Source organism: Corythoichthys intestinalis, chromosome 9 (genome assembly GCF_030265065.1).
Source record: "Corythoichthys intestinalis isolate RoL2023-P3 chromosome 9, ASM3026506v1, whole genome shotgun sequence".
NCBI lineage: Eukaryota > Metazoa > Chordata > Actinopteri > Syngnathiformes > Syngnathidae > Corythoichthys > Corythoichthys intestinalis.
The window spans coordinates 51,242,229-51,269,777 of record NC_080403.1 but is presented as its reverse complement, the minus strand read 5'-3'; the positions used below and the strand labels follow the sequence as shown (position 1 = coordinate 51,269,777).

The 27,549-nt window shown below is 38.9% G+C and overlaps 1 protein-coding gene across 1 annotated transcript in view; it reads right to left on the bottom strand.

Moving 5' to 3' along the window:
• chd5 (chromodomain helicase DNA binding protein 5) overlaps positions 1 to 27,549 on the bottom strand; it is an 89,204-nt gene that overhangs the window by 14,920 nt on the left and 46,735 nt on the right. Inside the window, exons 13-30 of the mRNA XM_057845922.1 lie at positions 24,829 to 24,937; positions 24,575 to 24,766; positions 24,267 to 24,467; positions 24,062 to 24,199; positions 21,305 to 21,426; positions 21,037 to 21,210; positions 20,808 to 20,949; positions 20,609 to 20,740; positions 19,228 to 19,345; positions 17,582 to 17,706; positions 17,245 to 17,494; positions 17,009 to 17,181; positions 16,748 to 16,922; positions 12,874 to 12,960; positions 12,626 to 12,714; positions 9,398 to 9,531; positions 9,188 to 9,332; positions 6,270 to 6,429 (exon numbers count right to left, since the gene is read on the bottom strand). Coding sequence (XP_057701905.1) covers positions 6,270 to 6,429; positions 9,188 to 9,332; positions 9,398 to 9,531; positions 12,626 to 12,714; positions 12,874 to 12,960; positions 16,748 to 16,922; positions 17,009 to 17,181; positions 17,245 to 17,494; positions 17,582 to 17,706; positions 19,228 to 19,345; positions 20,609 to 20,740; positions 20,808 to 20,949; positions 21,037 to 21,210; positions 21,305 to 21,426; positions 24,062 to 24,199; positions 24,267 to 24,467; positions 24,575 to 24,766; positions 24,829 to 24,937 — 2,666 coding nt within the window. The remainder of the gene's footprint in view (positions 1 to 6,269; positions 6,430 to 9,187; positions 9,333 to 9,397; positions 9,532 to 12,625; positions 12,715 to 12,873; positions 12,961 to 16,747; positions 16,923 to 17,008; positions 17,182 to 17,244; positions 17,495 to 17,581; positions 17,707 to 19,227; positions 19,346 to 20,608; positions 20,741 to 20,807; positions 20,950 to 21,036; positions 21,211 to 21,304; positions 21,427 to 24,061; positions 24,200 to 24,266; positions 24,468 to 24,574; positions 24,767 to 24,828; positions 24,938 to 27,549) is intronic.

The window sequence follows — 27,549 nt, the reverse complement described above, 5'->3', positions numbered from 1 at the left end:
TAAATTTATTTACCAGCTTTCAATTTAACAATTGCACATGCAGTCCAAACATTAAATATTTTAAAAAAAAATCTTGTAAACAATAAGAATTCTAGTGTGAACATTCATAACAGCTTGTATGACTTGAAAAATGTACAACATTAAAAATATAAATATGACGACTGTGCAAACGTCATTCTAACACAAATGACTTGCAGCTTTAACAGTACACTTCAGACAACTTATTGGTAATGGCTGCTGTGACATAATTATTTAACACAAGTGTTTACGTCAAGGTTTCAGTTTTTTTTTTTCCTGAAACATTTTTTAATACATGCACGCACCCCCCCCCCCCCCCCCACACACACACACACAGACATAACCAGATTAAAGCTTTATTGCTCTGATGCCAATGAAACATTTAAGGTTTTATGATGGCAGAATAAAGCACACACATACAGAAAAATAGCTGTGGCCATTAAACTGTCATATTATATATAGGCTTCACTGTTGGATTATACGTTATGCTGAGTGCTTTACCATCATGAAAGCTTTCAGAGAAATCACACAGAGATGCCAAATAACGCAACATGATTGCTACATGGAGTCAGTGCCCAGTCCACTCATTAATTTCAGCCGTTTCGACAAGGTTAGAGCCGCTATCCGACTCTTTCACATTCATTTGTAGCCGCTGTTAGCCGCTAGCGTTAGCCTGTGGCTTGGCTACTAGAAGAAAGCACTGAAAGCATCCTCTCCTGAAATCGCGAGAACCAGGGAGGACAGCAGGTTAAAGCCCGTCTGGAACTCGCCAAGAGTTTACTTAATGTCGGGTGAAAGTTTGGCGAAGCTAACTTAAGCCCGACTCCATCCCGTTTATTTGTAGCGTTAGCCGCTTGCGTTAGCCTACCGGGCTTCTGTTTGGCTTCCTGAAAATCACATGACTCCATACGTAAGCACACTGTCTGCTTTCTTAAAGAGGAATGAACATAGCCGAACAACACAAAGTCAAAGCGGGATGAAAAGACTATATTTTCTTGTTTTATTAAATTACCGAATTTGCCGACATGGTCAAAATTACGTCGATCATTGTGAAGAATTACGGTGACGGTTAATTTTCGGTTTACCGTCCTGCTCTACTCCAAAATGACTCCTAGCATGCATTGCAGCATACAGGTGTAAATAACAAACAAATTTCATGTTCTGTGCTAATTATTTCTTCAGTTACTGTTCCAGCTGTTTCATTAATTGCTAGTTATGGTATTTGGTAACACTTTATTTGACAGTGGCCCCGTAAGACTGTCATTAGACAATCATAATTATGACATGACACTGTCATGAGCATTAATGAATTCGTATAACAGATGTCATTTAGTGTTATCGGGCAAATTCTATCACTTTTGAATGGATGTAAAACATCCGATCTGTCATGAGCATTCAGTAATGCCCATGATGGTGTAATATCATAATTATGATGGTCTTATAATGTCAAATAAAGTGTTCCCTATTAACCCAAATAAATCAACAAATATGCCGCACTGGACTATAAGTCGCAGGATTTAAAATGAAGGAAAAAATGTAGTGGCTTATAGTCTGAAAATTACGGTAATTGATTATCTATCGATTATTTAGTTCGATTAATAAATTAAGGGGATAACACTGTGTTGCAGAAAAACTTTGGGAGATATTAACCCTTTAACACCTAAGCCTATTTTGGCCGAATTTGCATGCATTTGATGTTGCCTTTATATTTCAAAGAAAAAATTGTTTACAATGGCCAAATTGGGTCCCTTTTTTCAGGACACCTTGAACTTCATGTCCAAACTGTTGTTTTCTTCACTGACCAATTTTAAACCACATTTTGGACCCCAAAAGACAAAAAAATCCCAAAATCTTTTTTCAAAATTTGTAATGTTGACGTTCCACTGACAACCAAACATGCTCGACCAACCGTTTTGAAGCTTGATAATATTTATTCAACTTGTTAGGATAAACATTCAATAGAAAAAAATAAGATTGAATAGTTTTATGTTTGACAATTCAACACAAACAGCAGGTATGGTCATAGGCGTTTTTTGCCTTTACACATACTATGGTCAAAACAGGTTATATATTGTGCAAAATAGTGAAATTTGTTTTTATATATATCATCTAACACAAAAAGGGTTTGGAAGATATCGCTTTGTGAAGTTAGGTGTTGTACCCATCACCTTATCAAAAGTATATACGTACATGCAATCAAGCTTCTCGAACACACATCTACATAAAACTTGAAAAGATTATAGTGAAGAAAAAAAAAATATAACATTGAAAAAAAGAAATTAAAAAAAAAAATATTGACAAGTAGTTCAATTCAAATTTTTCAGGCATGCGACCCAATAAAGTTTTTTTTTTTTTTTTTTTGCGCACTCAATAAAGCTTCTTGAACAGGTCACGGAGCTGCGTCACACACAACGTCACACAGCCTACTCTTTCGCCGTTTGCGCTCTACTGTTACTTCTACTCGCCGAGACGTCGATTCATCAGAGGAAAACAACGACAAATACGACTCATCTTCTTCCTTAAGTTAATGAAATAATGCATTAGCTTGTGCTAAATGTAGTTTTAGATTCATTCTGCACGTTTCAAAGTCGCTCGCTCAAACCAACCGATGTTGTGCATTTTTCGGCACAACACCGGCCGTTGCTTGCTTCGCATGCCTCCCTTTCAATAGTTGGCGCCTCGCTCGGAAATTTATTAAAAATGATCACATTCGGTCGTCCTTCCTGACATCACAACGACTCTTGGGATAAGTAGTCTTTTGTGCTGCGTTCGGTTTTGAAAAAGGACAAGAAATGATGGAAATATGGAGATGGATACATGGTCCATGCAGCGTTTTAATGCATATTTATGAGTGCAATAAAACTATAAAACTCAAATGACATTATCTCCCGTTTTTCTTGGCCGATTGACTTCAAATAAAAACTGGTGTGGACATCAACTTCCAAAGAAAAAACTGTTAGTATAGCCTAAAAAAATGAGGACAACAAAACATTTTGTGAAAACATTGGCAATGTACAGTATTAACGAAGACCTATTTATTGATTTGCTATTTCGTATGCCTGCTGTCTTTTGCCAAAAAAAACAACCAAACAAAAAAAAAACACAGTCTATAAGTAATTTTATTACACCTGTTCGGTATTCGCAAAAGGTGACGTTAGTCAGCTATATACCCAAAATGTTGAAAGAGCCATACTGGAGTAAAAAAACAAATATGTCTGGAGCCGCAAAAAAATTAATTAATAAAGCCTTATATAAGCCTTATAATGAAGGCAACAAAAGCTGTATGTATCTATATTAGCTATATTAGCCTAGTAGTCAAAATGACTAAGCTGACTACAAATACATAACAAGCCTTCATGGTTACTGTATTTCCGCACTATCAGGCGCACCTGAAAGCCTTTAATTTTCTCAAAAGCTCACAGTGCACCTTATAAATATGGATTAATATTTGTTAATCATGGCATGACATTCGATTTAGCTCAGCTCCATCTTGTGGATGCATCACCCAAAGCCAACCACTGCTACTACTACTATTACTACTAGAGCTGGGAATCTTTGGGCACCTTACGATTCGATTACAATTCAGAGGCTCCGATTCGATTATAAAACGATTATTCATGCACCCCCCTCCCTTTTTTTTTTTTTTTTTCAATGTGTTGTACATTAGTTCCAAAATTGTTCAAAAATCCTGTCAGGCTAAACCAAACTACTATTTCAGTATCAAGTTAACATATAATAGTAAACAAATATACAAAAATAACAGTAAAAAAAAAAACTCCATTCCCCATTCTGTATCAGCAGCTTTAAACTACATTCAATTAATTTAATGTTATGAATTAACCGTTACAGTTGTTCAAATTGCTCCCGTTATTCCATAATTTCCCCTCTGTCTACTTTTGACATGTCAAAGTTTTAAAACTGTTTCATCATTTAAAGATAGATTCAAGACAAGATTTTGCCGATTTAGGAGTATTTTAGATAAAAAGTTAATTAGGTTCGCTACGACAGAGCCTTCTAGAGAAGTCTACTGCTTTAAGATGGCGGCTGTTTACTAACGCCGGCAAGTCTGCCATTTCGCATCTCTGTTCAATAATACATGTTCTAACACCGCCGTCGTCTGTCATTTTGCATCTAGTTCCACATATGTATGATATCTACTGTAACCGTATGTTTGTAGCAACTAGCAACTGGGCGTTGTTTGTGGCGGCTGTTGGCCCCAGTCAGGTATGATTGTTTATTTTTTTTATCTAGCGGCATGAGTTGAACATGATATTTACTATCGGTCCGTTCCTCATTGCGTCCCAAAGACCCCGCTGACTGTGTTTTACTTCCGCTTTCCCTGGTATAATTCAATAATCAGAATTTGGATGTTTGTGAATCGTTCTCGAATCTTCCACGGCCGAATCGTGAATAATCTAAGAATCGAAAATTTCGCACGCCTCTAATTACTACTACTACTTCCACTACTGTGTCTTTATAATGCACTGCGCCGTATACATGAAAACAGCTTTAGAATAGGTCAATCCGTGAAGGTGCACCTTATACTCCGATGCACCTTGTAGTACGGAAAATATGGTCACTTGATAACAATATTAATGAATTAGAAGAATGTTTATGTCATGTTTGTCCTCCTACAGAAACCATATTAAAACTAAAAATCTATTTCCCTCCTCCATGTATTTCCATTTTCAAACATTTTTGAAAAGCTCCACGGAGCTACTAGGGCAGTGCCAACGAGCCGCAAGTGGCTCAAGAGCCACAGATTGCTGACCCCTGAGCTCAAGGGTGTAGGTTTGCATAGGGACAGTAGGGACATTACACCACCAACTTTTAGGGATGCTCAATTTGTCCCCACCAACTTTTAAGCTACCTTATTTGCATTATATAATGCGTTTAGTTATATAGGTAATTTAAAAATTGTCTTCCAATATATTGTAAGGATAGAACTGACCCTACCATTATTAAGTGAATTACTGTCATTATGTTCAGACTTACCCTTTTCACTCACTGAATGAGCCTGTCCATTTTTTTCCTCTCAAACGCACGCTTGATCGGCTGATGACTCGAACCCCCGCATTCACACAATCCCGACAGAAATACAGGTCTACATGCCGCCTCCTCCGCTCTTTTTGAAGGGGAGGGATATTAGAATTTTTGTTTTCGGCCAGCAGCAGCAGCCACAGTAAGTAATGCAAAAAGACGTCAGTGTTGTGGAGTTGGGGAACACACCACTAATTTTGTGACTGAAAGTCACTAACCTGTAAAACTTAGTAGAAAGCTGCTTAGAGAGATGTCTTCCTGTACGTTTTCTTCTGTTAACTTTAATTCAACTGTGCATTTTGTGCATTTATTCTTTAATCAAAATTTATATTTTTTCTACATCATTGAAGCAAACATTTTGAAGAATGACTTTCTTCCATAAAAATAAGTTTAACTTTTTTCACTTTACGTATGAACCAGCTATTTTTGAGAAATGTACCCAATCTTTTCGGTCTTATTAATGTCCCGTCCCCAGCAAAAGTGTACATGCAGTTTATGCTGTTATAGCGTCCCTATCAACGTTGACACCAAACCTACACCCTTGCCTGAGCTAGACAGACAGTAAACACGACAAATTTTGGTTCTTTGAACATTACTTTCTTCACTTTTTCCACATTTTGTTTTTTTGTAAAGCTGTAACACAAACAAATGTACAACTATGACCTCACATTGCGACAATGAAACACTTAACACAAAACAATTGGAGTGTAAATGGCTTATTAGTCAAACTGATATGTAAATTTAGTAGATCGACTCAACCTAACTTGCCTTGCAAAAGTCCGCTAGCTTAAATGCTATAAAATGTTTTTTTTTTTTTTTTTTTTTTTAAATCCTCTTAACAAATCTTTCAAACGCATATTTTCACTAAATATACCTCTAAACTAAATTATGAATGCATAAACAGCAATATTAGCTGAGACAAAAACATACAGCCTTATGTTGAATTCACATTAGACGAGTTATGGGATATTCACTGTTGCCACCAGAGGGCAGTGTATCCTCCCAAATCATTAGAACTAAATGCAACACGGTCAAAACAAACCATTTCAACGTCGCGTTATTCTAACGAATCATCGAAAGAGCTACATTGAATTCAAAGTTTTTTTTTCTGATCGAATTACTCGCTTTGATCGGTTAATCATTGAAGCACTACAAAAACATACATTAGTACAACGCAAAAAAATGTATAGGTGTGCTATTTTTTTGCTGACCTGGTGGGTTTGGTGTCCCGGGCTGTGTGGCAACCGGGCTGGCCTGCAGCGGGGTGTTGGGGTCTGACGATACGCTATCGGTCAGCTTCTTTAGCTCCATACCGATGGGGATCAAGTCTGGCGAGCTCAGCTTTCCATTTACATGCTCGAACTCTTGTACCTGCCATCCACAATTTACAGTCATGTGAAAAAATTAGGATATTTAATATCAATTTTCACAATCTTAAGAGAGTCAAGTAATAGCATTAAACAATTAAAATTTTTTTATAAATTTCTGTTGAATGTTATTTTAAATAAATGCAATTTCTGTTGAGGAATAAATTCAGACACCCTCACATTCAATCTCACTTAAAATGGTTAAAATCACACACAGGGGTATCACATCAGGTGCACATGAATAAAACATCATTACCCAGTGTTTTGAAGGAGGCTTGCCTTATTTAAACCTCACATTTGGTTTGATGTGCCTCTGACTGTTGAAGTGAGAGAAAACACCATGGACAGATCATAGGAGCTGTCTGAGGCCTTCAGAAAGAAGATTGTGTACGCTTATAAGTCTTGTAAGGGATTTCAAAAGTTCTCAAAAGAATATAAAATCAGTCATTCCACTGTCCGGAAAACAGTCTAAAAATGGAGGACATTCAAAACAACTGCCAACATGCCCAGATCCGGCCGTCCAAGCAAGTTCACTGCGGGAGCAGACCACAAGATGCTAAAAGAAGTCTCCAAAAATCCTAAAATGTCATCATGGAAACTACAGCAGGCCCTTGCTAATGTTGATGTGAAAGTGCATGTCTCTACAATCAGAAATCGAATTCACAAGTTTAACCTTCATGGTAGGTGTGCAAGGAGGAAACCTTTGCTCTCCAAGAAAACATGAAGGCCAGACTGAAGTTTGCCAGAGTGAATGTAGACAAAGACCGGGACTTCTGGAACAATGTTCTTTGGACAGATTAATCTAAAATTGAATTATTTGGACACTAGAACAGAGAGCATGTTTGGCGTAAACCAAATACAGCATTCCAGGAAAAGAACCTCATACCAACTGTGAAGCATGGAGGTGGAAGTGTCATGATTTGGGGGTTTTTTGTTACAGCAGGACCTGGCCAGCTCACCAACATAGAATCCACCATGAACTCCATTGTGTATCAGTGGGAACATGTGAGATCATCTGTGAAAAAATTTAAAGCTGAAGCAAAACTGGACCCTGCAACATGGCAATGACCCAAAACATACCAGTAAATCCACCAAGGACTCGCTGAAAAGCAAGAATTGGAGAGTCCTGGAATAGCCGAGTCAAAGCCCAAATCTTAAACCCATTGAGATGCTATGGGTGACTTGAAACGGATGTACATGCAAGAAACCCCTCAAACATCTCACAGTTAAAAGTATTCTGCATTGATGAGTGGGGCAAACTTTCTTCAGACCGATGTAAAAGACTGGTGGATGGCTACAAAAAGCGTCTCACTGAAGTTATTTCAGCCAAAGCGGGTAACACTAGCTATTAGCTGGTAGGGTGTCCGAACTTTTTCCTCAGTTGGAATATGCATTTTTGTTGAATATATTTGGTTTAATGAGTAAAACAAATTGTTAATTTTTGTTGTTTACCTGCAATTAAATCACTTTCTTTTCCAGATATAAAGAAAAATAAGATCAGCCATTGATATGTGAACATTTCTTAATGAAGAACTGAATATTTCATGGGGTGTCCTAATTTTTTTCACATGACTGTATATAGTTTGGTCATTTGATCATTGTATTAGTTCAACCTGACCGATGAAAGGTGATCCGGAGACCCCTCATTGAGCACATTAATTCAAGGTATGACATGACTTGCTTTGTTAAAATTTGAATTTTGACATTCTCGCCACTGACAGCGGCGGACGTCAAAATATGTTTTGACTGGGAGGGTTCTAATTTTAATTGAGTCGTTTGATTAACTAATTTGCTGCCACAGATGTCCGTCACTGTCATTAGCAGTCAATGAATTGACTCATTCACTTTGATAAGATTTATCTAAAAAATATTTATATGAATAAACTTTCACCTCAGAAACTTTCACTTAACTCATTGAATGAGTTTCCTTTGAGTTGGTATGAGTTGTTATGGTATACTTTACGTCCACCAACTTTGGAAAATACTGGCTAGGAACTCTGAGGAAAAAATTTAATTTGAAAATATTATTACTAGGGCTGTCAAAATTATCGCGTTAACGGGCGTTAATAATTTTTTAAAATGAATCACGTTAAAATATTTGACTCAATTAACGCAGATTACCCGCTCAGACAGATTTAAATGACGGTACAGTGAAACACCACTTGTTAATTGTGTTTTATGGAGTTTTGCCGCCCTCTGCTGGTGCTTGGGTGCGACTGATTTTATAGGCTTCAGCCACCCATGAGCATTGTGTAAGTAATTATTGACATCAACAATGGCGGGCTACTAATTAATTTTTTTATTGAAAATTTTACAAATTTCATTAAAACGAAAACATTAAGAGGGGTTTTAATATAAAATTTCTATAAATTGTACTAAAATTTTTCTTTTAAGAACTACAAGTCTTTCTATCCATGGATCGCTTTAACAGAATGTTAATAATATTAATGCCATCTTGTTGATTTATTGTTATAATAAACAAATACAGTCCTTATGTACTGTATGTTGAATGTATATATCCATCTTGTCTTGTCTTTCCATTCCAAAAATAATTTACAGAAAAATATGGCATATTTTATAGATGGTTTGAATTGCGATTGCGATTAATTGCGATTAATTATGATTAATTAATTTTTAAGCTGTAATTAACTCTATTAAAAATTTTAATCGTTTGACAGCCCTAATTATTACGTAAACTGAAAGAATATCAAATATTTCCTTGTAGATGTGTGAGCACAAGCAAGAATCGAGTGCACATTGACCTTTTTTCTGACCAAAGACATGACCCCGATTCTGGTGAGCACGTGCTGTCGCGACAGGCCTTCACGTGGGACGCCGTCCGCGAACGTCTCGGCCCCGTCGGCGCCCGGTTCGCACAGATGTCTCATGAACAGAGACACGTAGGCTCTAGTAAAATCACAGTGGCAATTATAGCAATGTAGCAATCAAAAAACTATCAAATGGAGTCTCACCTGAACTCTCGCTCACTCTTTCCCCTGAGGTCTCGCACTATCCAGTGGGAGGTGAAGGCATCCTGAGGAGGCATGCCCCACCGCATGATGGCATTCAAGAAGGCTTTCCTCTGCCTGGCGTTGAAGCCAAGCACCTTGAGAGGGCAGCAAAACACGAAACAAAAGTGAAAAAGGTACTTTCCACTCATTACAACACAAAAAAGTTCAACTTTAGTCTGATCACAACACAAAAAAAGGCTAAAAAAGACAATCACAAGCTTGAAAACCATTTTATTGCCAGCAGATGGCAGCAATGCACTTTTTTCAATATGCTTATCAAATCTGGGAGTTCACATTCTTTTTAAGAATAACTAAAACCATTTAATGTGTGATTAATTTAAAGCTTAATTGAAAACCCTGCTTTAATTTGGGAAGGTCGTGTTCTCTGTTTGTCATAGCGTGCACAAGTCAGTGATGATATGTTTACTAATTTTTAAATAGGCAACATAAATAGTCTGAAATATCAACAAATCTTAGCTGCCTCTTACATTCCCAATAGGGTTGTTCCGATTATGTTTTTTTGCTCCCAATCCGATCCCGATCGTTTTAGTTTGAGTATCTGCCGATCCCGATATTTCCCGATCCGATTGCTTTTTTTTTGCTCCTGATTCAATTCCAATCATTCCCGATAATTATTCCCCATCATATACATTTTGGCAATGCATTAAGAAAAAAATGAATAAAACTCGGACGAATATATACATTCAACATACAGTACATAAGTACTGTATTTGTTTATTATGACGATAAATCCTCAAGATGGCATTTACATTATTAACATTCTTTCTGTGAGAGGGATCCACGGATAAAGACTTGTAATTCTTAAAGGATGAATGTGACTTTGTATATTTTGACTAAATATTGCCATCTAGTGTATTTGTTGAGCTTTCAGTAAATGATACTGTAGCCATTTAACTGTTCTGCCCAAATGCATGATGGGAAGTGCAACCATGACTGCATGTAGTGGCACCAATTGATATATCTTCTCTGCGTTGGGAAGTAACATAGGGTGTAAAGAAAAAGATCAATTACTACCTTTCTTCCCCACATTGCTTCCCACGATATTTCTAATCGTAGGGAGAGGGATTGTAAGGCTTTAGCCAACTCATTTCACGCTGCCTTTTAGCTCTATATATAAGTAAAACAGCGCCATTACAGACTGAACGCGACAATGCGTGAGTGGGTCGTGCAGCGCATGCATTAATTGCGTTAAATATTTTAACGTGATAAATTTTTTAAAAAATTAATTACCGCCGTTAACGGGATAAATTTGATGACCCTACCTTAAGCCTAAACTAAAGACTCTGGATGAGTGTAACAAAAACACGTCTGTAACGTTAAATACAATTAGAAAACGATTTAATTAAAAAATATATATATATTAAAAAAAGGCATGTCGGATATTTTTTTGCCGATTCCGATACTTTGAAAATGACGTGATCGGACCCAATCGATCGACATCTCAAATTCCCAACCATAAAAAGGGACAAATTCTGCAGCAGGATGGTGTTCCATCACATACTTCAATCTCTACCTCAAAGTTCCTCAAGGCAAAGAAGATCAAGATCCTCCAGGACTGGCTAGCCCAGTCACCAGACATGAACAACATTGAGCATGTCTGGGGCAGAATGAAAGAGGAAGCATGGACGACGAAACCCAAGAATGTTGATGAACTCCGGGAGGCATGCAAGACTGATTTCTTTGATGTTCCTGATGACTTCATCAATAAATTGTATGAATCCTTGCCGAACCGCATGGATGCAGTCCTTCAAGCCCATGGAAGTCATACAAAATATTAAATTCTCATCTCACAGCACCACTACATAATTCGCTTATGTTATGTAACATATTTTTGTATTTGAAGTACATTTTTTGTTCAATTTTCACACTACTTTCTGTAGGTGACAAAACTTTTGTCTTGCCAAAATTTGACCTCGTCTTCATTAAATGACAAATATTTTTTTCAGTGAAACAAATATATTTTTGTACATTCAACATCATTTGGGAGGGTCTTAGCTTTCATATGAGCCATTTCTGAAACCAATTGAATAATTAAAAGTCAGGTTATTAGCAATTGTTTCTACAAAATGGATAAGCAACAAGACTTTTGTCAGGGACTGTATAATATTGCATTAAAAACGGACATTTCCAGCTAAAATATTCATTTACCACATTAATCATGTATAGTGTTTTTCTGATTAGTTTAATGTTATTTCCATTGAAAAAAACTGTGCTTTTCTTGCAAAAAGGAGGAAATTTCAAAGTGACCCCAGACTTTTGAATGGTAGTGTATATGAGGTTTTTCTTTATCTGTTTTTTTTTTTTTTTTTTTTTTACAGGTTTTTACACTCTTAAGTCACTGTTAGCTAGTTTCCAGAGGTTGTAACAGTTAGCATCTTAAAACAGTTCACGTGGATAGGAAATGGCTTGCAATATACTTCCTTGATAACCTTTACCATAATTAATAACTTAATAACTAGGGCTGTCAAAATTATCGCGTTAACGGGCGGTAATTAATGTTTTTAATTAATCACGTTAAAATATTTGACGCATTTAACGCACATGCCCCACTCAAACAAATTAAAATGACAGCACAGTGTCATGTCCAATTGTTACTTGTGTTTTTTTTGGTGTTTTGTCGCCCTCTGCTGGCGCTTGGGTGCGTCTGATTTTATAGGTTTCAGCACCATGAGCAATGTGTAATTATTGACATCAACAATGGCAAGCTACTAGTTTATTTTTTGATTGAAAATTTTACAAATTTTATTAAAACAAAAACATCAAGAGGGCTTTCAATCCAAAATTTCTATAACTTGTACTAACATTTATCTTTTAAGAACTACAAGTCTTTTCTATCCATGGATTGCTTTAACAGAATGTTAATAATGTTAATGCCATCTTGTTGATTTATTGTTACAATAAACAAATATAATACTTATGTACAGTATGTTGAATGTACTGTATATATCCGTCTTGTGTCTTATCTTTCCATTCCAACAATAATTTAGAGAAAAATATGGCATATCTTAGAGATGGTTTGAATTGCGATTAATTACGATTAATTAATTTTTAAGCTGTGATTAACTCGATTACAAATTTTAATCGTTTGACAGCCCTATTAATAACATTTATTATAAGTGTAAAAATGTACTTGTTGTGAAGATATTTTGGACACGTCCTGGTTTTTACCTCGATGCTACCGCCGACTCTGGCCAGCAGGGGGGGCAAGGGCTTATCTTTGTCGTTCCTCAGATGACGGCGAGAGTGTCGACGCCCACCTGCCACGAAGAGAGACAGTCAGCAAAATCCCCACAAAATGCACCCTATGACTCACATTACATCCCCCACCTACTTGCGGTCGTTTCATAAACCATACATAAAAAGACTCACTTTAGGTTCGTCTAAACAAAATGCCCCAAATTAAATGATCAAGATACCTTCCGGCCGCTCCTCGAAGTCTTCGTCCTCGTCCTCGGACCCCACTGAGTACTCCGACTGGTTGTCTGAAACATCATCCTGCCACTCTGAGCACCACACATCAGAGACAACACAGAACATTGCTTCCGTCGGATGCCGCCGGCTCGGCAAGCGCACCTAAATGAGAGAGTGCTCTCCAAAAATGTTCAAGCTCTCAGGCTGGCTGTTGTTGAACTGTGGCACGGAGCCTTTGGAGAGAGCTCTAATAGCAGAACTAGTGCACTTTAAAGATCTCAGTTTCTGAGGTCAAAAGCTGTAATATATAGACAGCTGAGAGCTTGGAATCAAATCTGCATGGTTTCTGGCTTGAAATCTTGGGTGTAAAAGTCAATTAAATAGTTGGAAATATGAAAATCTGAGTGTGCAGTAGCTAGGCTAGAGCAATGTGATCGTAAAACGTGTCTTCTATGTTCACCAAAAGCATTTGGGGTACAGGCAAATTATGCTATGCACGGAAAGTTTCCTGTAACTGAATTTGTTCTTGACAAACCATGTAAAAGGTTCCAGTGCAGTCTTTAGATAAAGTTAACCTTGCTAAAAGAGTTCACAGTGTAATGCGAAAGTCTCACATTTCTACATAAAATCGCCATCAAATGTGATCTCATCTTTGTCAAAATCACACAGATGAAAAAACTGTCTGATTTAACTAAAATCCCCCCAAAATGTATAGGTTTTCATATTTTAATGAGGATAGCATGCAATGACAGAAGGGTGAAAAATAAGTAAGTGAATCATCTGCCTCAGGAGACTTAAAGGGCAATTGAAACCATTTTTTACCAAACAATTTAAGTCAGGTGTGTGCCCAGTCACTGAAGAGTGGTTTAAAGCTGCCCTACCCACTATAAAACACACACCTGGTAAGAATTGTCTTAATGAGAAGCACTGTCTGATGTGCATCATGACTCGGTCAAAAGAGCTGTCTGAAGATCATGGATTCGTGAGTTGTATAAAGCTGGGAAAGGATACAAAACCATCTCTAAAAGTCTGGATGTTCATCAATCGACAGTCAGAGAAGTTGTGTACAAATTGAGAGAGTTTGGCACTGTTGCTCCTCTACCATGGAGTGGCCGTCCACTAAAGATGACGCCAAGAGTTCAGCGCAGAATACTCAAAGAGGCAAAAAAGAACCGTAGAGTGTCTGCTAAAGACTTATTGAAATCACTGGAACAGTCCAATATCTATGTGCACACGTCAACTATGTGTAAAACTATGACCAAGACTGGTATTCATGGGAAGACTCCACGTAGGAAACGACTGCTGTCTAAAAACAAAACATTGTTGCTTGCTTAATGTTCGCAAAAAGGCACTCCAGAGAAGTTTTGGCAAAATGTTTTATGGACTGATGAAACCAAAGTTGAATTGTTTGGGAGTAACACACAAGGTCATGTGTGGAGGAAACATGGAACTGTTCACCAACATCAACACCTCACACCCACTGTAAAGCATAGTGGAGCGAGCGTCATGATTTGGGGCTGTTTTGCTTCCTCAGGGCCTGGACAACTTGCAATCATTAATGGAAGAATGAATTCAAAAGTTTATCAGGATGTTGTGCATGAAAACCTGAGGCCGCCTGTCAGACAGTTGAAGTTAAAAAGAGGATGGATGCTGCAACAAGACTATGATCCACGAAACGATGAAACAAGCAAGTTTCATGTTTGCTAAAAGGAACTTGGACACTCCACAGACGTTTTGGCAAAATAATTTGTGGACTGATGAAACCAAAGTTGAATTGTTTGGGCGTAACATACAAAGTCATGTGCGGAGGAAAAATGGAACAGCTCACCAACATCAGACTGATCTGTTGCTACAGGAAGTGTCTGGTTGAAGTTATGGATGCCAAATGGGGGCACAAAGTATTAAATGTGATGGTTCACTTACGTATTTTCCCCCTTCTGTCATTGTTTGCATTAGGGCTGTCCCAAACGACTAATTTTCTCTCGATTAATCAGCCGACTATTTTTACGATTAGTCGACTAATCTTTTAATTTCTTATTTATTAATAAAAAAATTTTTTTTTTTACTAATTTAGCAATGCAATTTATGAGACGCTTATCAGTTTACAAAAACATTTTTTTTAAACTAATTTAGCAATGAAATTTTTGTTGACGCTTATCAATTCACAAAAACATTTTGGAACACTTAAATTCTTTATTAAAGTACAAATAAACAGATAAATAACAATAATAAATCACAAACAATGAGTTCAAATGCTGATAGAATTAACTTGTGCAAAAGAATGGAATGTAAACAGATTCAAAACACTGACTTCACCTTTCCAACATGATTCAAAACAATTCTTAAAAAAATACCTAGCATTAATATTATAGTATACTATAGTGTACTATAGATAATCGTATTATAATAATTATTCATTGCCAGATTTTTCATAAAGGGTGTCATTTTAAAAGTATTCTTAGTGTGGAATCTGAAGTATGTGGGATTAACTCCAGAAATCGTTATTTATATGACGAACATGACATGCTTTTATTTTGAAATGTTCACCGGAAGTACGCTCGCGAAACCGCTGACCCTAACCCCGCTTTACATTCCACAAAAAAAGCACTTTTTGTCATTGCATTTGGTGTCAGAAATAGATTTTTTTTCCTTTTGCAAATGCTGTTAACCAGCGATTTTTCATGTTTGAAGTGTCACCTTTTAACTGCAGAGTTTTGGACAAGGCTGCCTGTTTTATAGCTAAAGTAGGTTGTCTTTTTTCCCCATTCACCTCAATGTAGCAATGCTAACGTATATAGTGTTTAATATAGATGTGTTTTCTTATTTTGTATGTCTGAACTTTAATTCTACAGCGTGTTGATGACAGAAAAGAAATGGAGTCTCATATGCTATCAGCACGCACGCACAAATGTACGCACGCGCGCGCAACGATAAAACGAAGCCGTGAAAATGACCGCCCTCATTTTTATTTACCATGCGATAAATGGAATCATTGCATATCGCGACAGGCTTAGCAACTTCAATAAAACATATCATTAGTTAGTTAGATGGACTTACAATCTCTTGTCATTATCATTCACGGCCGACGTGCAGCCAAGCTAGGCATTGAAGAGACAGGACACAACAGTGTACCCTCCTTTGTTTCTTTAAAAATAAGTCAATGTTTTGGACTCTCCGGTGCGCTTTTTTGGCTTTGTGCCGATTTCCCCGCTTGCATACCAAGCATCCGACATTCTGAACTTTCCAAGCATATATTTTTTTAACCCTTCATTAACCGTCGACGGGATGTTGTGCTCGTCGACAGATTTACGTCATCGATGACATCGACAATGTCGACTAGTCGGGACAGCTCTAGTTTGCCTACTATCCTCATTAAAATATAAAACCCTATAAATATTTGGGTGGTTTTAGTTTCAAAGCAGATACTGTTTTTTCATCTGTGTGATTTTGACAAAGATCAGATCACATTTGATGGTAATTTTATGCAGAAATGTGAGAAATTCCAAAAGGTTCCGATACTTTTTCATACTACTGTAGCGTTGATACCAGTGATAGTAGCGGGTCCTCCGCTAGGTACACATCCGGTTTATAGAACCTTGCCATTAATAGTGTAAATTGCATTACACGTTGTCGTAATCGAAATAATAGGAATAAAGATTTTGGAATCTATGTTAAAATATTACAAAATATATTTCTTTATAAGATCTTTTGTATCAATATGGTGCCCTATTCTGGAACTCTTCCAGTGTAAATGTTCCACTGTACAAGTACAAAATGTCTTCCATCCCGCGCATTAGTCCTGCTTGCCACTATTAAACATTAACATGGGCGCTAATGGAAGCCGGGGATAAAGTGCTAGCTTGGTTTGGCGGCACCTACCTTGGTCCTCTTGGGTGGTGTCGTTGTAGTTGACTTGTTTCCGGATGCGCTTGCCCTTGCCCAGGTTGCGCGCCAGATCTTCCTGCTGCTGCTCGTAGTGATGACGCAGGAGCTTCTCCCAGTAGTCCGGGTCTACGTTCTCCTCCTGCTTGATGATTTCTCGCTCCACTTCCTCCTGTGGTCAGGTATACAAATTTACTTCAGAGAAATGTTAAATATTTAGGGTTGTATGATCAAAAGGTGGGGTAATCATTCTCCCACCTCTCCATCCTCCTCTTTGACCACATACTGGGCCACCTTGAAGGAGCTGAGGTACTCGTTCATGTTCTGGATCTCTGTGTCCTCGGTAGCGTCTTGGCTACGGTCAAGCAGTTTGGAGATGGCGTCGTCGTCGTAGTGGATCACGTTGCCTTCCTCGCCGTCTTTGGTGTCGCCTGATAAAAGCGAGAGATGATGTTAAATGTCAGTTTTTCCTGTGCTTCGGATGTATCACTTACCCCCCATGTTGCGAGCGGCCTCCATCTCGTCCTTGAACAGCTCCTCCGTCCCGAACTTGAGGATGTCGTCCAGCTCCTGCTTGGACATGGAACCCGTCTTGGAACCCAGGCCGGGCCGCACCACCAAGTGGGTCAGCATCATCTTCCTCTTGGCCACTTGAGTAATCCTCTCCTCCACCGATCCTCGCGTCACAAAGCGGTAAATCATCACCTTCCTGTTCTGCCCGATGCGGTGCGCTCTGCTAAAAGCCTGAAAAGAAGTCAACAAATAGAGAATTGTTAATTGTGGGTTGACTTACAACCAAACAACCATGGGAGAACGTGAAACAAGGCTTACTTGGATGTCATTGTGAGGATTCCAGTCAGAGTCGTAGATGATGACAGTGTCAGCGCTGGCTAGATTGATTCCCAGACCACCGGCCCGGGTTGAAAGTAGGAAGCAGAACTGCTGAGCACCTGGTGCTACAACCCGAGGACATAAGCAAAAAAGAAAATGAAACAAGAATTCAGGGAAGGGAGAACCATCCCTCAGCATTGCATCTCAGATTTTTTTAAAGATGATGTGGTGCTGTTTGCTTCATCAAGCCGTGACCTCCAACTATCACTGGAGCGGTTCGCAGCAGAGTGTGAAAGGGTCGGTGTGAAGATCAGCACCTCCAAATCCGAGACCATGGTCCTCAGTCGGTCCTCAGATGAGATCCTGCCCCAAGTGGAGGAGGTCAAGTATCTTGGAGTCTTGTTCACGAGTGAAGGGTAGGAGGGAGGGGGATATCGACAGGCGGATCGGTGCAGCGTCTGAAGTGATGCGGACCCTGCACCGGTCCGTAGTGGTGAAAAAGGAGCTGAGCCGAAAGGTGAACCTCTTGATTTACCAGCCGATCTACGTTCCTACCCTCACCTATGGTCACAAGGTGTGACCGAAAGAACAAGATCCCAGATACAAGCAGCCGAAATGAGTTTCCTCTCGCTAAGAAATAGGGTGAGAAGCTCGGTCATCCGAGAGGGACTCGGTGTCGAGCCGCTACTCTTCTGCGTTGAGAGGAGCCGGTTGAGGTGGCTCGGGCATCTTGTTCGGATACCTTCTGGACACTTCCCTGGAGAAGTAGTCCGGGCATGTTCCACCAGCAGGAGGCCCCGGGGACGACTCAGGACACGCTGGAGAGACAATGTCTTTCAGCTGGCCTGGGAACGCCTTGGGGTCCAGCCAGAGGAGCTGGTTGAAGTGGCTTGGGAAAGGGGAAGTCTGGGTTTGATGGATGGATGGATGGATGGATGGATGGATGGATGGATGGATGGATGGATGGATGGAGGGATGGATGGAGGGACGGATGGAGGGACGGATGGAGGGACGGACGGACAGCTAGGCCTTGTTCGGACTGGCAGACAAAATCCAATTTAATGCCCATCCATATTGAAACTGGATGGCTCTTTTGCAGTCTGAACAGTCACGAAGCATGGAAATCGGATTGATCCCACACACAGGAGGTAGTTCCACATCCAATATGGGCAAGCTGCTTCTCAGTCTGAACAGCTCAGATGAGTTTTGACTGTCCGTGACGTCGCTCAACGCTAGATGACGCCTTCGTTGCCACAATAACCTGTCAGATCGGTCAATACTGTGGCTCACGCTGACACTTACTAAAAATAGTGTGAACGGTCAACCCTAAAAATCAGATTCGAAGAGGAATCCAATTTGAATCATATATGCCTGCAGTCTGAACACAGCCTGAGCAAAATGTGAAAAAATAGGTGGCAATAGGAAGAAAACAACTCCCAACTATGCTCCTATCAGAGCGGACAGAATTGACTTGAGGGACAAAAACATCTCAGCAAACAAGCAATAGCATAAAACATCAGAACTCAAAGACCTGCACATTTTTGGGCAATTCCAGAACAAAACCCGAACTCAAACCCAAAATAGAATAAATACAGATTCAACTGAATTGTTTGAGTAAAAGACAAAACTCATTGAACAAAACTCACCATTGAAGCGGTCAATGGCCTCTTGCCTCAGACCTCCGGTGATACCGCCGTCGATGCGCTCGTATTTATAACCCTCAAACTCTAGAAAGTCCTCTAGGAGATCCAACATCTTTGTCATCTGGTACAAGAATACAAAACAATATTGAGCAAGGGTCCCCAAACTATATACGGCCCGCAGCCACATTTGGTCCGGCCCCTGAACAACAACAACAACAAAAAGATTTTGTTAAAAAAAAAAAAAAAAAATTGTGTTATTTATTTCCTTGTTTTTTTCTGTGAAGAACCCAGGGAGAGTTATTTGGTTATTATTTATTTAATTAATAGTGTTATTATTATTTATTATTATATTATATTTAGGGCTGTCAAACGTTTAAAATTTTTAATCGAGTTCATTACAGCTTAAAAATTAATTAATCGTAATTAATCGCAATTCAAACCATCTATAAAATATGCCATATTTTTCTGTAAATTATTGTTGGAATGGAAAGATAAGACACAAGACGGATTTATACATTCAAAATACGGTACATAAGTACTGTATTTGTTTATTGTAAAAATGAATCAACAAGATGGCATTAACATCAACAGACATAACATAAGAACATAACATTCTCTTAAAGTGATCCATTGGATAGAAAGACTTGTAGTTCTTAAAAGATAAATGTTAGTACAAGTTATAGAAATTTTTATATTAAAACCCCCTCTTAATGTTTTCGTTTGATTAAAATTTGTAAAAATTTCAATTTTCAAAAAATAAACTAGTAGCTCGCCATTGTTGATGTCAATAATTACACCATGCTCACTCATGGTACTAACCCATAAAATCAGTTGGGCCCAAGCGCCAGCAGAGGGCGCCAAACACCAAAAAACAAGTAACAAGCGGGCATTACACTGTGCTGTCATTTTAATCTGTTTGAGCAGGGCATGTGCGTTAATTGCGTCAAATATTTTAACGTGATTAATTTAAAAAATGAATTATCGCCCGTTAACGCGATAATTTTTGACAGCCCTAATTATATTATATTATTTTTATTTTATTTACTTTTGTTCCCTGAAGAATCCAGAAAGGGTTATTTGATTGTGGCTTTCTGAAAAACAATACATTTTTACATTTAGGCACTCCTGCAATCGTCACACTTTTTCTGTTACAAACTGACCCCGGCCCCTCATCAGAGAAGGGTTATGTGGCCCTCACAGGAAAAAGTTTGGGGACCCCTGATATTGAGGGTAGCAAAAACTGTTCTGTGTTTAGTCAAATCAATTAAAAAAATAAAAAATCTGTTCTTCCACTAGATGGCAGAAGGTACACAACTGAACAACAGACCCACTTTTGTGAGATCTTTGGTGGTGTGCTATAAGAGTTTGAGATGAAGGTACAAACCTGTGAAAAAATGAGTACCCTGTGGCCTTCGTCTTTGAGCTTCTTCAGCATCTTCTGCAGCAGCGTCAGTTTTCCCGACGACTTCACCAGCTGGTTGCCGTCATACGAGCCGTTGGGCAAGACAGGAGCCTCCTACCGGAAAGAACGACATCAACAACCAGCTCACAACACTTGTAGAAAACATTTTGAGTGGTCTTACCACAGCGGCAACAGGGAAAAGATAAGGGTGGTTGCAGCACTTCTTCAAGTCCATCATGATGTTGAGTAGGGACACTTGGTTGCCACCTCCTTTGGAGTTTAGAGCCTCAAAGTTTCGCGTCAAGATGAACTTGTAGTATTTCCTGTAAAGAACAAAATCACCAGGGTTTCTCAAACTAGGCTCCATGAGCGATAGCTGGCACGATAGGTTCCTAAATGCGGCCGCTGACTTCTGCATGGGACTGAGTTCCACTCGTACGATGAGCTCCGTCTTGGCGGGCATGTTCTTGAAGACGTCAGCCTTGAGCCTCCTGAGCATGTGCGGGCCCAGCAGGTCGTGGAGCTTCTTGATCTGGTCTTCCTTGGATATGTCGGCAAACTCCTCCAGAAAGCCTTCCAAGTTACTGTGAGGTAATAAAAACAGAATAAACATGTATTTCGACCAGTTGGTGCTAGGGCAAAAAGTGAGTCAACAGGATTTTGGTTTGGTAATCTTACTTGAATCGATCTGGTGTGAGAAAGTTGAGTAGATGGAATAGCTCCTCAAGGTTGTTCTGAAGCGGCGTTCCGGTGAGCAACAGCTTGTAGTAGATTTTGTATCCATTGAGAATCCTGAAAAACTGCAAGAGACAAGAATTAAGTAGTAGCAAATGGGATTTGAGCCACGCCTTCCTGTACAGGGCCGACCCATAGAGCGTTGAGGTGGCTTTCACTATTCACTGTGATAATTTCAAAGACACTATGCGTTCTAACGCCTGATTTAGGTGGAAATAGGATGAAGGTTTTACTGCATACGAGCAGGCAGGAGTGTCTCAACAATGATTTGGTCGAGGATTCAAGGTAATTATTATATATTTCGCACCATGCATGCACTTTGAAACGTTGTGAGTACAATGAAATGAATGGAAAAAATTAGCCCTGAAATATTTACGTAAAAAGAACGATAACTGCCCTTTTTTCTTTTGACCAAGAACCTAAACAGTTTGGATTAAACAATACCGTAACTTTGGCTTCAAACATATACGTAAAATGAATGATACCTGCCCGTTTTTTGCTTTTAACCAAGAGTCTAGTGTTTTAAATTCATATCGACAGAAATTCCGTGTTTTAAGCATTTATTTGCAAGAATTTTCAACTTAAAAAGCTATTTGTTTAGTGACGGTTGCCATGTTGGATTAAAAATATACCGTAACTTTGGCTTGAAATATTCACGTAAAAAGACAATAACCACCCGTTATTTGTTTTTAATCAGGAATCTAGACCTTTTTACATTTATATCAATAGAAATTCCGCAATTTAAGCATTCATTTGAGAGTATTATCTACTTAAAAACCTCTTTGTTTCGTGACGGCCGCCATTTTTTATCAAACAATACTGTAACTTTGGCTTGAAAAATTTACGGAAAAAGAATGATAACTGCCTGATTTTTTGCTTCTATCAAGAATCTAGACCGTTTTACGCTCATATCTATAGAAATTCCACGATTTAAGCATTTATTTGCAAGAATTTTTTACTTAAAAAGCTCTTTGTTCCGTGACGGCCACCATGTTGGATTGAACAAAACTGTAACTCTGGCTTGAAATAGTTACGTAAAAAGAATGATAACTGTCTGTTTTTTGCTTTTAACCAATAATCTAGACTGTTTTACATTCATATCTGTAGAAATTTTGCGATTTAAGCATTTACTTACAAGAATTTTCAACTTAAAAAGATCTTTGTTTTGTGATGGCCGCCACGTTGGATTTTGTATCTCTATACAATAGTGGAATTCAGCCTAAATAAGTTTAGATTGTGAATAGAAAAATGCTAAATTTACTTTTGTTGAGTGAATTTAAGATGATTCTGCATGCTTTCCTTAAGTATTAAGTTTCTGATGTGAAAATTGAGTGATTTATTAGCTAATGAAAACTTGCTATTTTGGGCAAAAAACCTATATGATATGTTAAATATTGCTATTGATCCGGAAAATATAGGTGATTGTCACTGCATTTGGTGATTTTTGTGCATCTAGCGTAAAATTTGACAATTTTATAGCAATTTAAGTTTTGTTATACTCGTATACACTACCGTTCAAAAGTTTGGAGAACCGTAGTGTAAATAATGAAAGGGAGGTGCCTGTTTTGGTTTTAGGTCGCTAGCGGCTTTGGTTTTGAAAATATTTGAATTTTAGTTTTTGAAAATAGGCCCCCTACGGATCAGTCCCGAGCAGTGTTGTTAATAACGGCGTTACAATATAACGGCGTTACTAACGGCGTTATTTTTTTCAGGAGTGAGTTATCTAATTAATTACTTTTCTCATCTTGGCAACGCCATTACCGTTACTAAGGCGGGAAAGGCGTGCGTTACTATGCGTTACTAAGTTAGTTGAATAAAAAAAGTCAGAGAGACGGACTCACGGAGACGAGAGAGCACAGCAGGAGTGGGGAAGACGCCGTTGCAAACGCGATGCTAGGTGGCTCCAATAATACCTGACTACAGCCTACAAACTGCGCCCACATGATACGGTAGATATCACATATTATAGAACTAGATGCAAATGTTAGATACGGCTGCATTGGCAACATGTTTTAAGGACTACATGCGTTAGTAAACAGCGGCCATCTTAAAGCAGTAGACCTCTCAGGAAGGCTCTGTTGTAGAGATCCTTCCTAGCGAACCTACTTTTTAATTTATTTTTTTGATCTAAAATGCTCCTAAGTCAAAAAATCTTGACGTAAATCTATCTTTAAATGAAACAGTTTTAAAACTTACACATGTTGAAAGTAGACAGAAGGGAACTAATGCAATAACGGGAGCGATTTTAACAACTTTAACGGTTGATTCACAACTTTAAATGACTTCCACACATAGAAAGGTTACTATCTAGTTATCGCAATACCCTTGTGTCTAGTTAAGTGGAGGGTAAAGAATTGGGCTAGGGCCAATTGTCCCAAAAACCCTTTAAACTTCACATTGTGTGACTTTTTTATTTTTTATTTTTGAGAAAAAAAAAATAAAACATGAAAATTATCACTAGTTACTTTGCCAAGTAACTAATTACTCTTAAATTCAGGTAACTGAGTTACGAACGCAATTACTTTTTGGGAGAAGTAATTTGTAACTGTAATTAATTACTTTTTTAAAGTAAAATTAACAACACTGGTCCCGAGCCCCGTGTCCCGTCAATTGATAGTGAAGTCTATGTAAAAACGCTTAGCTACGGCATCAAAGTGCTTGACAGAAGCAAGGATTCTCTGTCAAAGCTTGCCGTTTTACCTTTGACTGGTTGTTCTTCAGCCTGTGGGCTTCGTCCACCACTAGGCAAGCCCATGTGATGGATCCCAAAATGGCTTGATCGATGGTGATCAGCTCATAGGATGTCAGCAGAACATGGAACTTGATGGGCGTATCTTTCTGTAAGATAACAAAACACGTTCAGTCAAATCAGCACTGTCGGAAGTACAAGGATGTGGATGTGAACCTTCATGCGAAAGGCTTTGCGTCCCAACTTGACGGCACTATCCTCATAGGTGAACTCGTTCTCCCGGATGATGGCGCGACTGTCCTTGTCTCCCGTGTAGGTCACCACGTAGAAGTCAGGGGCCCACATCTCAAACTCACGTTCCCAGTTAATGATGGTCGACAGGGGTGCGCTCACCAGAAAGGGACCCTTGGAGTGACCCTGTAGGACAACAGGACATGTTGGAAGAAGCGTAGTCTGAGAGTTGTCGTTTTAACTCTTCCATCTAAGGAACATTTCAGTGTTTGGGTTGAACGTAGTCACGTCACCTCTTTGTAGAGCGAGTAGAGGAAGACGATGGTCTGCACCGTCTTGCCCAGGCCCATCTCATCAGCCAAGATGGTGTCGGTGCCCTGCGCCCACGAGAAGCGCAACCAGTTGAGACCCTCCAGCTGGTACGGGTGCAGCGTGCCTCCCGTGGCGTTGATGTACCACGGCTGGTGTTCGAACTTGATGGTCGGCTGTGAATGAAGTCGTGATTTAAAACCGTGGGGCGGTTCTTTTTGACAGTTTTCAAGCTTACATCGATGATGGGGGCGTCTGGTGGGGTCTCTCGCTTTGAGTGCTCGTCTTTCCGCTGAGTTCCTTTTGACACCACCGCGGGGCGCTGGTCCTCCCCTAAGATTTGCTCCCTGAACAACAAGGCATTAGAAAATTAAGTACAAAAATAGTAGGGCTGTCAAATGATGAAAATTTTTTATCGAGTTAATGACAGCTTAAAAATTAATTAATCGTAATTAATCGCAATTAATCGCAATTCAAACCATCTATCAAATATGCCATATATTTCTGTAAATTATTGTTGGAATGGAAAGATAAGACACAAGATGGATATATATATATATATTCAACATGCGGTGCATAAGGACTGTATTTGTTTATTATAACAATAAATCAAAAAGATGGCATTAACATTATTAACATTCTGTTAAAGCGATCCATGGATAGAAAGACTTGTAGTTCTTAAAAGACAAATGTTAGTACAAGTTATAGAAATGTAATATTAAAACCCGTCTTAATGTTTTCGTTTTAATAAAATTTGTAAAATTTTCAATCAAAAAATAAACTAGTAGCTCACCATTGTTGATGTCAATAATTACTCAATGCTCATGGTGCTGAAACCCACAAAATCAGTCGCACCCAAGCGCCAGCAGAGGGCGACAAAACACCAAAAAACACAAGTAACAAGTGGCCATGACACTGTGCTGTCATTTTAATCTGTTTGAGCGGGGCATGTGCGTTAAATGCGTCAAATAACGTGATTAATTTAAAAAATTAATTACCGCCCGTTAACGAGATAATTTTGACAGCCCTAATGTATTTTTATATTTAAATCATTGTCGGATTAAATATTATGTTCTACTCGATATATACTTAAAAACTTTAACATATTAAATATTTCAAATACTTTTTTTCCCCCTTTTTTTTGCACAACGCCCCCACTCCTGTCTTAGCAGAGAATGGTTTGCCTTCGGTAAAATGAAAATAATAAAAAACTACCTACGCTTCACCATATCACAGAGCAAGCTTAACAACCTAGCCATTGTTACCAAACTGCACTTTATGGTAAGTTGCGGTGCTCTCAACTCCGCACCGTAGTGTCTAGTGGACGGGTGGACGGCTCGTTTGTCGTCAGTTCGTTCGGGTCTTCCTTCAGGAAGGTGGTGATGTGCATGAAAACGCAGAGACACGTCGGATGGCTTCTTGGTGGAACTTTTATTAACGATGGGGGACTAACAGCCACTCAACTCAGCGCTAACGCGCAACAACTCACAACAACGCCTATCTCACCCCCTTACGCTCGCCCATCTCTTCGTCTGGGCCAAATTATTGGAGGGGACAGCGGCCCCTTTAGGATGCCAGTAACACCATGCTCTCCATTGAGTGTGAGCTTGCTCAAAAACTGGATTTCACTGATGTTATAAATGACTTGATGTCAAAAAAAATCTAGGCGCATCACTGTTTGAGGGCTTGACAACCCCAGGGATGTGGAGGGGCAGGCACAGGATGTTTAGTTATACTGTTTTGTTGCTTAGCAGGAAGGCATAGCACTCTCAGTTGTGTTGCACTGTAGCCGACAAGGGACAATAGATGGAAATTGTTTGTTTATACTGTGTCCAGGGGTGTAACGGTACACAAAAATCTTGGTTCGGTACGTACCTCGGTTTTGAGGTCACGGTTCGGTTCATTTTCGGTACAGTAAGAAAACAAAATGCAAAATATAAATGTGCTAGTTGTTTATTACACACCTTTCAACAATAGGAACATTAGCCTATACAAAGCTAGAATTCTGCTCAAAAAGCAGTGGGTATTTAAAGATAATCCAACAACAATTTGCCTTTCAGACCCCGCGTATTGGTCAGCTTTCTTTCTGAAAGAAAGAAGAAAAAAGAAGTCCTGTGCTAAAGAGAGAAGCAATCCCAATGACAAAGATTTTAACATGTATTTTACAAATGAAATGCCTCAATGAATCATTTTTTTTCTTATGAACGGTTTTCAAAAGTTTTATTGGTGGGTTTTCTCAAGTTAAAGCGCCACACAGAAATTAATAAATTTAATTGTGTAAGCAGGATCTGTATTATTCTTATTATTTAATTACAGGTGTTTTACAATTTATTTTATTTAAATGGGCTATTATTTATTTTATTATATGTTTATATTTTACAAATTTGATGCAGTATTCATTTATATTGTATATTTTATGTTGTATAACTTTAGTTCCTATGTGAATATTAGTTCCTACTTGTTTTGTTGTGGTAGGAGGGTTTTGTATTGAATACGGGGCCGTGTTGGTTATTATTTTAGCTGAGAACACAGCAGTAAATCAACACAGACAAGTCATCTGTGCCCCGATCTACCACTCAAGAGATCTGATGGACTCAAAAAGTTTAGCAGTTTGAAAATCGACCGGATCCACCGCATTTTTACACAAGTGACTTCCGGTCTGCCTGATCCTAGCTACTGGTAGTAGTACAGGAGGGTCGCGTCTCGCGTCAAATAATAAACTCTGCCGTTCTTTTCGCGTGTGTCGTGTTGAGCCGCTTCTGGGACGCGTCTAACACGCGGCCGCACTGCGACTGGTGTGCATTGGCTGATTGACTTTAACGCTCCCGTTTCACTGTGTTCTCGCGGCGGCCACGCTGTCGCGCCGTTGACGTTTCTGGGTTATATACTGTCCTACCGTGTTGGTCCTCATTATAGTAGAGAAGACAGAGTAAATATAATCTACACAAAGAAACTGTAA